The sequence below is a fragment of the Poecilia reticulata genome, linkage group LG22 (assembly GCF_000633615.1).
Source record: "Poecilia reticulata strain Guanapo linkage group LG22, Guppy_female_1.0+MT, whole genome shotgun sequence".
NCBI lineage: Eukaryota > Metazoa > Chordata > Actinopteri > Cyprinodontiformes > Poeciliidae > Poecilia > Poecilia reticulata.
The window spans coordinates 16913384-16926372 of NC_024352.1; the positions used below are offsets into that span (position 1 = coordinate 16913384).

The following is a 12989-nucleotide window of genomic DNA, read 5'->3' on the forward strand; positions in this document are numbered from 1 at the left end:
CACCAAAGCATCAAAACTCCCCCATAATAAGATGACTCTAGACTCATAATTTCCAGTTGGGATGTTTTTTCAGGCTTGCAGGCTTCCTCTTTCCCCCTCCAAATATGACAGTGGTCATTATGACCAAACACTTAAATTCTAGTTTGATCAGACCACATGATGACTTATTTTAAGAACTATCATCATGAATGCATTTGCAAACTGTATCCATGCCTGTTCTGTTGTTATTTTTTGTTGTTGAAGTAATTACCTGTCTGAAAAGGAATAAATATAATTTGTCGCCTAAAAATACATACCAATTTTCGCACTTATTCATTTAAAAATGTTCACAAAAGTCACGACATAATCACCAGCTTCTCCAAATTGCTCCCCAAACTTCTGACTAATGAAGTAAGCAAATCAAACAGCTATCTCGTGAAATTTGTTGGCATTTAAAAAATATGAATAATAATTTAAAAAAGATGTTTAGTCTGATTTATTGTCAGACGGTGAGGAAAAAAAACTCTATATGTAAAAAGATATATTGATTGTATCTGTTTGTCTAACGACTATCCAATCTTTAAAAAAATATAAATAAAAAAAAGATAAAAAAAAACAAAAACATCCTCAATAGGATCAGCTCAAATAAAATGTAAAAACAACAACAACAACAAAAAAACAGAGAATTTGTTGCTTCCCTGCAGAGGGGGAAAAAATATCGGTAAAAAAACAAAACAAAACAAAAACAAAAAACAGCTGCGTTCCCTAAAATATCACTACATGACCTTGCTACGTTTCCAAATCAGCCTCCACATCAAATGCGCAGCGTAAAGAGCCCAGTGGAAAATGATCCTGTCTCCCTGCTCTAACGTGGATCCACAAAGTTGTAGGCCATGTTGTTGTGTCTCTCCCATTGTCCGCGTCCCCCTCCCCGCTGCACGTCCCTCTGCTCCACGACCTCCCCCTCCGCTTTACGTTCCAGACTCGTGATTGGCGGAGACGCCGGGGGTTTTTGTCGTCACAGCCCCAGCGCCCATTCATCAGCGGACTTGGGCGTTGTACTCCGCATCTCATTTGCGGCGGGGCCAATTTCTCCCCATCTACAAACTCTGCTCTAAAAAAAAAAAAAAAAAAAAAAAAACCGGATTTCTTTTGCGCCTTCGTTACATTTTCTCCCCCCCAAGTGCTCATTACTCTCATTGCGGTCTCATTTTTTTTATTTTGGATTTCAGGCTTATTTCTCCGTTTGTTTCGCGCAAAGAAGGCAAAGCGGCGTGCCTTAAATTTTGTTTCGGGAGGAAGCTTGCGGTCTTTGTTCATTCATTTGATCGGTTGGGTTCCTTTGTTGGAACAAAAAGCATGGGAGCGCAAATCTCCAAAACCGCTGGAAAAGACGAAGCCGCGGTGGAAAAGCCCGCAGAAGGAGCAGCTGTTGCGTCGAAGGCGAACGGACAGGTAAATAAGCCTTCTTGCATTATTAAATTCTTAATTGCCCACACGGAATTTCGCCTCAATTTAGCAATGTGTTGCGTCAATGGCGTGCTCCATGTTCCCCCGTAGCGCATCCCCACGCTCACCGGCATTCAGGGAAAGTGGCCACATGCGCTTATATTCTCCATGCTGCTGTTTGGTTATTTTACAAAACCGTTCCAGAACTGGAATTTAATCGGGATGCTTTTTAATTGGTTCTAAAAGTCATCACCCTCTGCAGCTTTGAACGCGTTTTGATTTTTTGTCTTTTCTTTAAATGTGCAGAAGTCAGGTTTGTTAAGAGTTGGAGGTTTTGCGTAGTTTGAGTGGATAATTTAAAGTCTGGCTTTTCTGTTTTTGTGGGACTGTGTGCAGCAGGGGTTTGTGGTCGCCCCTCACCGTGGCATGGCCATTTTAAAAAACGGTACCACGCCTTTGTTGCCAGGTTCAAGAAAAGAAACGTGTTTTTGCATAAGTGAACCTCATAGACTTAATAAATTCTAATAGCATTAAGGTTGAAATGTATGGAGCGCTCAAAGATTTGGTTAATGCATATCGATTTAGCTGGTTTATGGTAGAAATTTTATTTATTTATTTTTTTATCTCAAATTCCTATGTTGTTTCTACAGACTGAACGCCCTCTAGTGGGGTCCCGGCTTTATTGCAGTTTAAAAACCCGAGCCTACTGCTTAAAGCCAGACATGTGTCGTCATTCTCCTAGTAACAGATGTCTATGCAATTTTCTTTTTCTTTTGGTGGGCACTGTGGGTAGTTTCTTTTGAATACTTCTAGTTTTGGAATTTGGTTTCAATCCAGCGGTGTTCAAGATTTTTACAAAGAGGTTTTCTGGTATCTTCACTAACATCAATACAGTCTAAAATACTCTTAAATAACGCAATGATTTGGACCTTTTTGACTTCTTTCTAGGAGAACGGCCACGCCAAGACCAACGGAGATGCCTCTCCTGCTGCAGAGGATGCCAACAAAGCCGACGTGCAGGCCAATGGAAGCACTCCCACTGAGGAGGTGCCAAAAGAAGAAGGTGAGAAAATAGAGGACGCAGAGGCCCAAGGAGACAAGGAGGCATCCACCACAAACGGGGAGACCTCTGCCAAGCCAGAGGAAGGTACCCCGTCCACCAGCGAGGACGGCAAGCAGAAGAAAAAGCGGTTCTCCTTCAAGAAGCCCTCCTTCAAGCTCAGTGGCTTCTCCTTCAAAAAGACCAAGAAGGAGTCCGAAGAGGCAACCGAGGAGGGGGCGGCAGCTGCGGCAGAACCGACCGAAGGCGAGAAGTCCACCGAGGCCCCCGCAGAGGAGACCGAGCCGGCTGAGGCGAGCGGAGGGGAAGTCAAGGAGACTGCAGCCGAAGAGGTGAAGGCGGATGAGCCGAAGGCAGAGCAAGCAGCCGAAGGAGAAGAGAAGCCGGCCAAAGTTTCTCCAACTGAGCCAGAGACGGCAGCCAGTCCGGAGGCCGCCGCTGCCGCTGAGTAAACCCCCCCACCCCCTCGCTGAACGACGCACCGGAATGAAGGAGACGATGTAGCCTGTCTGAAGGAACACGAGGACTTGTCTAAAACCAGGGAATTTGTTTTTCTTTTTGTTAATTTTCTCTTTTCTTTTCTTTTGTTTGTTTTGTATATGTTTACTACTCTGCAACCATCTCATCCATAATGACTGCAAAGTCCAGAGCAGTGATGGACAGGAGGTGCAGCAGAGAGTGATGCTCCTCGCTGCTTTTTGGTGCTTGCATTTGTAACATGGGTGAGTGTGATAGTGCAAAATGTGAGTGGATTTTTCTTACGTTTTTTTTTTTTTTTTTTTTTAAGGTAATACCATCACAACATTACTGAATCTTTTTTTTCTCCATATATTTAATCAAAGTATTTGGTGCTGGGCAATTGGATGTAGCAGCTCAAGCTGTCTCTGCAAGATCTGACACATTGTGATATTTAAAGGGGAGGTCCTTAAGCGAGTCTTAAGTTGTCATTGCAGTGTACAGTTGTTTACAACTCTCTAAGCTCAACGCTCCTGTGAACACGAACCATTCCTGAAATAGATTTAGCCGTCAAAACGATGATTGGTGCTCACCACTTTCCATTAGATACCACTGTTTCAAAATTCTGTAGTAATGCACGTTGTATAGACTTTGATATTACTGGTTTTATGGCTGAGATGTACCTAATGACTGAAGTTTTTAACTGATTACCCATTGTAAATGAAGTTTTTCTTTTGTCTTTTTCTTTTCTTTTTTTTCACCATTTGTAAGATTGAATAAAATTGGGAGATGTTTTAAGCAGACTTTTGCATTAAGCTGTGATGACTACAACACCACTCTGAATCCACAAGTCAAAAGCACACAAAGTCAGGATTTTAGACGCTGTCCTCTACCGGCTTCTCTTTCTGTATATAACGAGGCTCACATTTTTTTCAGTATGGAATGTAACATTGCCTGCAAAAACTGGTAACAAGGTGTTGAGTTTGTTTCCTGTGAATTCTGAAGAATAAAGCGATGAAGTGTGAATTGGCACTGTGAGCTTTTCTTTTTCACATAATGCACTACAGAGAACGTAGGGGTGGAGGGTGAGGGGTGGGAGGCCCTCGGCAACAACCTGAATGGACATTAACATTTACTCAACTGCTCCCTCTTGTGGACGCCTTAAGACTTGTAGGGAGATTTTATTTGGAACATTTAAACAGCTTCAAATCTAATGTAGTTAAGCAAACACAATTATTGACTTTTCTAATCTAGTCAATGTGGTTGCTACACAAGTACTATGGCTTTAATTGGATTTTTTATTTTATTTTTACTTTTAAGTAACATGCTGGTTCATAATTAGTTAAACTGCGAAAGTGAAATGTGATTTTACAGAGTTAACACTTAAATTCCCAGTAATCAAACTAAATTGACTAAAATTCTAACAACTTAGAATTTTTTACATTTTTGAAAGTATTTATTCTCTGTATCAAATTGGTTAAATTCTTTTCACACTATGTACCTTTTTATTGAACAGGAAATGAGATGGAGAAGACATTCATCAATTAGCCTATGACTGGGAATCAAACCCAGGACTACAATCTCTGCTCAAGTTCCAAAAATGGTGAAATAGCCGTGCAGTATCTGCAAATGGAGAAGAATCTGGCTGGGGCTGACTGAGGAAAAACTGGTTTAAGTCACATGATTTAAGTAGGTAGAAGCTCACATAATGAACAAAGACAAAAACCACAAAACTTCATAAATTCCACTAATTTATGGTCTAACCTAGCCTGGCCATTGCCTTCCCACGCAGTTCCGCTTGAAAACAATTCTCGCTTTCAGCGCAGTGGGCTTTCTCCCCTTGACTCGGATTGTCTCCGGTTGATTTTTGACCAGGCCAATCAGCAAACAGAGAAGTTGAGAACAATGACTTCCATTTTCTGCGCTGTTTTAGAACTGTAGTCTGACTGCAGTTGTCACAACAGCACCGAAGGAAGTGAACGAAGCTGTTCAGTCCGCGTCGGCCTCGCTTCCAAATATTGAATTAGCATTAACAGCCTCCTCGTTCTGACCGGTACTTCTCTCTTCACAGAGGAGGATAGTTGCTTACAGCTCAGGCAATTTCCGGTAAGCTTCTTATCGTCAAACTGGTGCATTACATCCATCACAGGCAAACATTAGAGTTTGGATAAAATTTAAATCTCAACACAGGTCATGTCTCCAGAAAGCAATTGTTTCTGAGAGTCCAGATCCTTTGGATGAAGCATTGTGTGGTACAACGGGTTGGTTTTTACCAGGCTAGGTGTAAGCTAATTCTGATCCCTAATATTTCCCTCAATCTGTGTGGGAATAGAAACGGGAAGGAGGAATTCAAAGGTCTTATAACTACCTGGATTCACCAGCTTTTGGCTCCAGAACCACCAGGGATTGCTGTTGTTGTTTTCAGGGAACCAACTTTGGACATCTGAATCCCTGTGGTGTCACAGTCGGCTTTGGTCCCAACAGCGGTTTTGCCTGTCACAGGTCACACCTAAAAACAGGCTTTCAGAATTGTGTGACACTGAAAGAATGTCACTAAGTGACCTTTAGCAAACACATAAAAAAAGACAAAACAAAACAAATAAAAATTGTCACGAACATTAAACACAATTAGATTCCATCCTATTCCACTCCGTTTTTTTAAAATATAAAAGACATTTTAAAAACACCCAAAGCACATATTTACCCAAAGTGCCAAACAGTAGGGACAGATAAAACCAATAATAAAAAATAAAAACATTAAAAACAGTGTAAGATGTACTAAAAACAAACAAACAAACAAACAAACAAACAAACAAACAAACAAACAAAAAACCAACAGAATTATGAAACAGAAAACAACTAACCAACTTACGTGTCAAAAGCCACTGAAGGGGTGCAGGGGTAAAGGGGCAAACCTTATACAGAAGCCTTTGCCACATGTCGTCCCCCTCTCTCATAACCAACTTTCCTTTCTGTCCACTGTTCAATAAAGGTCAAAACAAAACAAAAAACACTGAAAACAAGTGCTTTTAAGAGAGACATAGATAAAACCAGAGAAGAAGCTTGCCTAATATTCAAATTGTTTCACAATCTTAGAGCCACAACAGAAAAGGCCCGATCTCCTCTGACCTTCAGCCTGGTTTTTGGTACCAAAACAGTCACAGTTATAAAGCGCGCTCACGATTTATCAACGTTAAATCTCTTTTAAATCTTTTTTTTAAAAGTTATTCTAACAAGGCAGGATGTAAAGAACTTTCTTCCAAAGAACCAAAGATAAGATGAGCTTTTAAGTCGACTGCCTCAGTTAAGAAGCTCAGGCTGCTTGTTTAGTTTTGGCACTGTGCTCAGGCAAAGCTAGATACTTTAAGTGAAGAGCACATTAAAGGATAATTTAAATTAATAATTTAAGTTGGGGAAAAAGTGTTAGTGAATCTGAGGCATTTTTATACACTACAATACAAATGCAAATCTCTTAGAAATCCTATCGTGTGGTGTATGGGATCTACCGGCTAATAACAAACTATTATGCTTGATTACAGTTTAAATTATTTTTAATGGCTTCTGTTTAATGGCCGTATGGCTTCTGTTTAATGACCTTCAAAATTAGGGCTTGGTGTGTGTGGAAGGCATTCGAAGTTGGCTAGAAACTATATTCACAGCAGGCAACTGACACATTGGTATTCTTCCTACCAAACCTCAAACCCTGTAAAAACACCCGACTTATTTTAAAAGTTTAGAAGACTGCCACAGACTTCTCCAGGGTGGTTTTCACAGTCCACAACTGTGTCCATGTACACTGCGAACCATCTATTTGCTTTGCACCCAGTTCTACTCTGTGTTGCAGCTCTGGCCACCACAAGAAGGGCGTGCTTTACACATAATATTTCTATTTCTGCTTCCTGGTTTTCTCGTTCAGCTCGGTTAAGTTGGTGAGGTATTTGTTGCCCGGTTTAGACCCCTAGCGTGCCTCACCGCTGAAATATCTCATCACGCCCATACATCATCCTCCATCCTGGAAGCTGCTATTTCTCTTCTTTTATTCTAAAAGAAAAAACAAAACACACATGAATATTTTTGAGATGTCAGGTGAAAGCAGAAGTCCTTTTGGTTAATTGAGTCAACACAGGAAGTGGTGCATCTACGTTTCCGTCTGTCCGTCTTTATCCTCCAAGCCAATGGTGTCTTTGAGTGTCACAGCCGGTGGATGGCAACCCTCAGCAGTCTCTTTAAAGCAGCTCTTCCACTCTGCTCTCTCTGCCCTGGGCCTCTCACCTAACCACTGTCTCGCCCTCTCACCAAAGAAAGATCAAACAGCTGCTGCCTTACCAAACAACCTTTCCTGCTCCCTTATTCCACACCCTAACTATTTTTAGGTCAACACTCACTGTGACTTCCACGGTAAAGCTGCTTTTTTTTTAAAGCTTTAAGCGACAGAGTCGAAAACCTTGAGATAAGGTTTAAAGCCAGTCTGCACTTTATTAGGATTCAGATTTTAATTTTGCTTATTGTATCGTTCACTTCTACATGTCCAAAAATGAACTTTTGTTGCACACTGCTGTCTTAAAATTATTCTACCTGTTCATAAAAACATATTTAACATAGATAACACTTTGTAAATGTACATTTTTAATGATTATAGCCTGATACAAATGTGAAGCAAAGCCAGACACAAGTCGCAGCTTCCGCTAACAAATAATAACAAACTTCCTGTGGAAAAAGGCCTGTAATATTTATCCATTTGTGGCCTACAAGCACCTATTTTAAAATCTTCCGAAAGCTTGACCATTAAGTCTTTCAGGACTTTCTCTGAAAATGTGGACATTGAGATGCGCTTGGGATTATTGTTCTCCTTGAAGGGCCAACAAATCCCAAGCTTCAGCTTTTTTACAGGCAGCAGGACATTTTCTCCCAGGATTTCCAGGATGCTTAAGTGAATCATCCTGGATTGATGTAAGGCCTCCACTCACTGCAGGCCTCTAGAGTTAGGAAGCAAAACAACCCAAAAGCATCACTAAACCCGAAAAGTCCCAGTTTGATTTATTCTCCTCACAGAACAAAATCACCAAACAAATTTGGCTTATTAGTACATTCCACCTGTGAGAAAATTATACACAACTCTTTGGTTCAATAGTTGTGTATGTCTTGGCATGGATAAAAATACAAACATTAGTTTTTTTGTTTTTTGTTTTAATATGTGTTTTTGGTGCATGAACAGTTTTGAAATTTGCCAAAAAACCTAACTTGGTGAGGGTTTTCTATAAATTATTTCAGATGCAGCTAGTAGCTTGAGGAAGCCAATCAAACAGAGTTTATGTTCTCCTAATTCTTACACGCTTAATCCATATCACAATAAATATAAACAAAGCATACATTTGTTAGTAGTCAAGTTGTTTGGGGACAATTATATGTGCATTGATCATGTTTTTTAAAAACAGATTTGATGAGATATGCACATGCCTTTCACTGCAGTGCTAATCATTAAATCACTTAAAGGAATGCAGAGGACCTCCACTGCATACAGGGTGAGGCTGCATATTTATGCTGCACACTTGTGATCTTTGATCCTTCACACAGCTCTAAATCAAGAACCGTCACGCGTCGGCAACAGAAATAACCATGAAGGCCAGGGATAACTTGGGAAATCTTTAACAAGCAGTAAAATTCACAGTTATATGACCCATAATTCCCTTTAAAGCTTTTTTATATGTACTTAGAGTGGAGTGAGTTGAAATGCAAATTAGTCTTCCATATCTATTATATTGTAAATATGACATTCTCTTTTTAGAAGGTTGTCAGCACAGCAGCTGTCCTGAGTCATTTACCCACTGCAGACCTTGCAAAAGTTTTCACACACTTGAAACCGCTTCAGCTTACTTTCACATCAAAACCAAATCCTTCAATGAATTTCATTGTGATTTAGGTGGTAAACAAATACCTGATTCCACAAAAGTGTAAAGTGGAAGAAAGCTGAATGCAAATGTTAAAAATATGATGTGTATTTGTTGTTAGCCCCCTTTACTCCTAATCCTGCACCTAAATTAGATCCAATGCAAAGAGCCTGTCATCAGAAGTCGATTCTAAACTGTGATTCTTGCTTGGTGTCATTAAAAGATTGAAGTTTGGTGAAACAAAACATGTTGCTAAGTGAATAACCCTTTAAAGTGGCCTCAGTGGTGTGTGTGAAGGAACTGTGCACAACAATCACAGCTCAGTATCTCATCCTCATGCCTGTTTCCAGGTTGTTCACACGCTGCAGCCGGAAAGATATTCTCTTCTTCAACCAGCATTTGGCACACATCAACCAATGTGTTTGCATTTGTCAATCTGGCACAAACAGCACATTCCAACCTATGTCACAAGTGTTCAATGGGGAGACCATCCCACTCTCACCCCTCCATGAATCTGGTGGTAGTCTCTGATGTTTTAGATGAGGTTTGGTCCCTCAGCGTGAAGAAAAGGCTTTGCCACTGGTTGTGGAGTCTTATCTTGAAGTCTGAATTGAGGCTGATTCTAGTTTTTCCACTTAGGGAAATGTACATCGTGATTACAATTTTCTGTATATTTACCATATTAATAGTGTTTTACTGAAGGTTTTAGTAGACATAAATAATATTTATTAAGCGAAATGCTGCCATAAAAATGAGTCTGAGGCAAAAGATTCAGTAAGACGTTATTTATTTTTGGTCTCGTTTTACATGACACAATGCATGTCAAGGGTTATAACAATGTTGCTGCAGAAACAGTTTGTGTTTAGAAACAAAAGTCAATTTGATCACCATATTTCACAATATATTCAAGTCACATTTAGTCACAAACATGTTGTGCAGAGAAGAATTAATGTACTTTGATAAGATTGTTGTTCCCTTTCATGCCCAAAGAAAAAAAAAAGAAAAAAAAAAGATTGTACAAAAACAAAAAAGACAGACATTAAGTTCAAAGACATCAGTTTAAGACAGTATAAAAGGAGCAGTGTGTGGAAAAAAAATTACAAATTTTAGACACAACACAGTTATAACACCTCGATTTCACATGCTGTTTACATTACAAAACATCACTGGAACATTGTGTATTGCTTTCTCCCTCCTTAAATCAACTGTTTTCATAAATTAGTTTTCCTTCTTTTAAGCACCCATTTCTTGTAGTTTTCAAGTTAAGATGCTACTATTCCTCAGGAAGGTTGCACTGCCTGTCTGTTGGGTTGCGGTAAATGAACAGGGAGTTTTACTTTGAGAAATAGATTGCAAAATTAGTTGGTTGGCTTTTTGGAAACTTCTGCGCCAACGTATCACGTTGAGGCAATGAGGAATCCAGAGAAAGAGCAGTGGACATTCTCTGCAGCAAAGACACCGTTGGCCTCTTCGTCAGGGATCTGGACGTAGACTGTGTCCTGCTCATCGAGCAAGAGGACAGCGCTACCAGACATCTGGTCCAGGAAACCCTTGTTGTACTCATCATAAGTGAACATGATTGGCTGGCCGTTCTTGTACAGGGCCACCAGGGCATGAGCTCCATTGACATGGATGCTGTAGGAGAAGTAGTAAACTCCAGGAACCTGGCAGGTGAAGATGCCTGACTCAGGGTCATAGTGATTCTCAGCATTGTAAACAATCTGGTCAAACTTGATGGGAGTGCCAGCAGCAGGGTAGGGAGTGGCCAGAACTGCAGTGAATGCAGACATGGGGGACTTGACCATAACCTCACTCAGTCCCATGCCCTTCTCGAAGACAACCTCACCAGGAGGTCCAGGGGGGCCAGGAGGGCCAGCGGGGCCGGGCTCTCCATCAGCTCCGGGCTCACCGGGTTGACCAGCAGGACCCTGAGGTCCAGAAACACCCTTTGCAGCCAAACCAGCAGGACCAGGAGGTCCAGGGAGACCTGGGTGTCCCTTAGCGCCAGTAGCACCAGAGGGTCCTTGTGGTCCAGTAGGTCCTCTGGGACCTGGAGATCCATCAGATCCAGAGGCACCTGGCTCACCAGGGCGACCAGTGTGTCCTTTGGGTCCAGCAGGCCCTGGGATACCTGGAGCACCTGGGGTACCTGGGGCACCGCCATCACCTTTGTCACCTGCAGGTCCAGTGGCCCCTCTGGGTCCAGGAGGACCAGCTGCCCCTGGATAACCTTGCTTGCCTTGGAAACCCTGTGCTCCCTGATCTCCCTTGTGTCCTTTAGGTCCCTGAGGTCCAGATGGACCTGTGTCACCTTTAAGACCAGTGGGACCAGTGGCTCCAGGGAAACCTCTTTCACCTTGAGGTCCAGCTGGACCCATTGAGCCAGTGACACCAGTAGCCCCAGTATAACCTGTTGGGCCCTGCTCTCCCTTTGCACCTGTGGCACCTGGGCTACCTGGGGCTCCTCTCTCTCCCTTCTCACCATTTGCACCTGGCTTTCCATATCCTGGAACTCCAGGGGCACCAGGAGCTCCAGCAGGTCCCTGATGACCCTTAGGCCCAACAGAGCCAGGCAAACCGGGGGCACCATTCTCACCTGATTTACCTGGAAGACCTACACCTGGGGCACCAGTGTGTCCTTTGGGTCCCTGTGGTCCCATGGGGCCAGTGGCACCATCTCTACCTGGGCTACCTGACTTTCCTGGCTCACCATTGGCACCTGGTTTGCCTGGCCTTCCGATTCCGGGTGCACCGGTTGCTCCAGTTGGACCCATAGGTCCCTGAGGTCCTGTTTCACCTTGAGGTCCAGGAGCTCCAATCCCTCTATCACCCTTAGACCCAGGAAGTCCAGGAATACCTGGATGTCCTTTCAAACCAGGCTCTCCTCTTGGTCCCATTGCTCCAGGAAGGCCAGAAGGTCCCGGTTTGCCAGTTGCAGACAGACCAGCAGGTCCTGGGCTTCCAGGAGAGCCAGGAACTCCCCTTGGTCCCTGAAGGCCAGTGGCTCCGGTGTCTCCTCTCTCACCAGGTGCTCCAGGGATGCCAGGTTTGCCAGGTCCACCTGGAGTTCCAGGTTTGCCAGCGATGGAGCGGCCAGGCTGTCCAGGAGGTCCAGGGGGCCCTTGAGGTCCAGAATAACCTACGCCATCCTGACCTGGGGGGCCAGCTGGGCCTTGAGGTCCCTCGGGGCCAGGCTCACCTGGAGGACCAGGCTCACCTGCCACTGATACCACTGTGAGAGAGAAAGAGGGATCATCATGAGTACCAAAACCAAAACAGTCAAAAACCATTGAATTGGGTTGTGTTGAGTCACCATTATGGATGTTCAAACAAACAAACAAACAAACAAACAAACAAACAAAATATATAAAATGTTTGGTTCATGTTCTCAACTGGTCCCATTCAGTGACATGATTTTAATATATTACATTTGTGTTGGAATGTAACTGATTGAAATTCATTTTAAAATGGAGCTATTAGAAGAGTTCTTGATCCAACTTTCACAAAAATAAAGTGCAAATAAATCCATCTAAAAGACATAATAGGTTTTATATCTGATTGGGTCTAAATGAGATGCACTCGTTCTATTCTTTCCCATTGTGGTCACGTGTTTGAGTGAAAACATCCCTCTCTCTCTCTCTCTCTCTCTCTCTCTCTCTCTCTCTCTCACTCTCTCTCTCCTCAGCTTTCTCTCTCTTTTTCTTGCTCTCCCTGCGATACTCTCTGGCTAATTCTGGCCCAGTTTGGATAAAGCAAAACCAGATGTCTTGAGTTTTGTGTTAAGCAGGCACACCCAGGCAAAAACCATACCACTGGCTCACTGGGCTCTAATTGCCTGTGTCGAAACCAAAAATAATCTACAAACAGCTCATTTCTGGACATAAAAACAGGGGGTGTTTACTCGCAGAAATGCAACATGGAATATTTGCAGTGCCTTTTTGGAAAGACCTAAAAATATATAAATATATAAACATTTATATTTTAAGGTGGTGGACTTGTTTTGTGTTTGTTTCTTTGTGACTAGTCTGGAAAACTCATCAGATCCTATTCTCGGCTTGCAACCATACATAGGAAGCTAGATTCTATCGTTCATGTAAAGATGCAGCAATCTCGCAAAAAAACAAACAAAAAAAACAAAAAAAAACCCATAAAAATGA

General features: G+C 42.3%; 2 protein-coding genes across 2 annotated transcripts in view; one reads left to right on the forward strand and one right to left on the reverse strand.

Annotated features, from left to right (window-relative positions):
• Positions 1-1069: 1069 nt before the first annotated feature.
• marcksb (myristoylated alanine-rich protein kinase C substrate b) lies at positions 1070-3976 on the forward strand. The gene is made up of 2 exons (XM_008399761.2): positions 1070-1434; positions 2377-3976. Exons 1-2 carry the CDS (start codon positions 1339-1341, stop codon positions 2938-2940), a joined length of 660 nt encoding a protein of 219 aa, XP_008397983.1. The 5' UTR covers positions 1070-1338; the 3' UTR covers positions 2941-3976.
• Positions 3977-9602: 5626 nt separating this feature from the next.
• Positions 9603-12989, reverse strand: part of col10a1a (collagen, type X, alpha 1a) — a 4714-nt gene continuing 1327 nt past the window's right edge. The window contains exon 3 of the mRNA XM_008399762.1: positions 9603-12064. Coding sequence (XP_008397984.1) covers positions 10230-12064 — 1835 coding nt within the window. The 3' untranslated portion in view covers positions 9603-10229. The remainder of the gene's footprint in view (positions 12065-12989) is intronic.

What these genes read in the sequence shown, in the direction of transcription:
- marcksb (XM_008399761.2), top strand. Translation starts at nt 1,339, where the DNA reads ATGGGAGCGCAAATCTCCAAAACCGCTGGAAAAGACGAAGCCGCGGTG. An exon ending in CGTCGAAGGCGAACGGACAG is followed by an intron (nt 1,435 to 2,376) that starts GTAAATAAGCCT and finishes ACTTCTTTCTAG; the next exon opens with GAGAACGGCCACGCCAAGAC.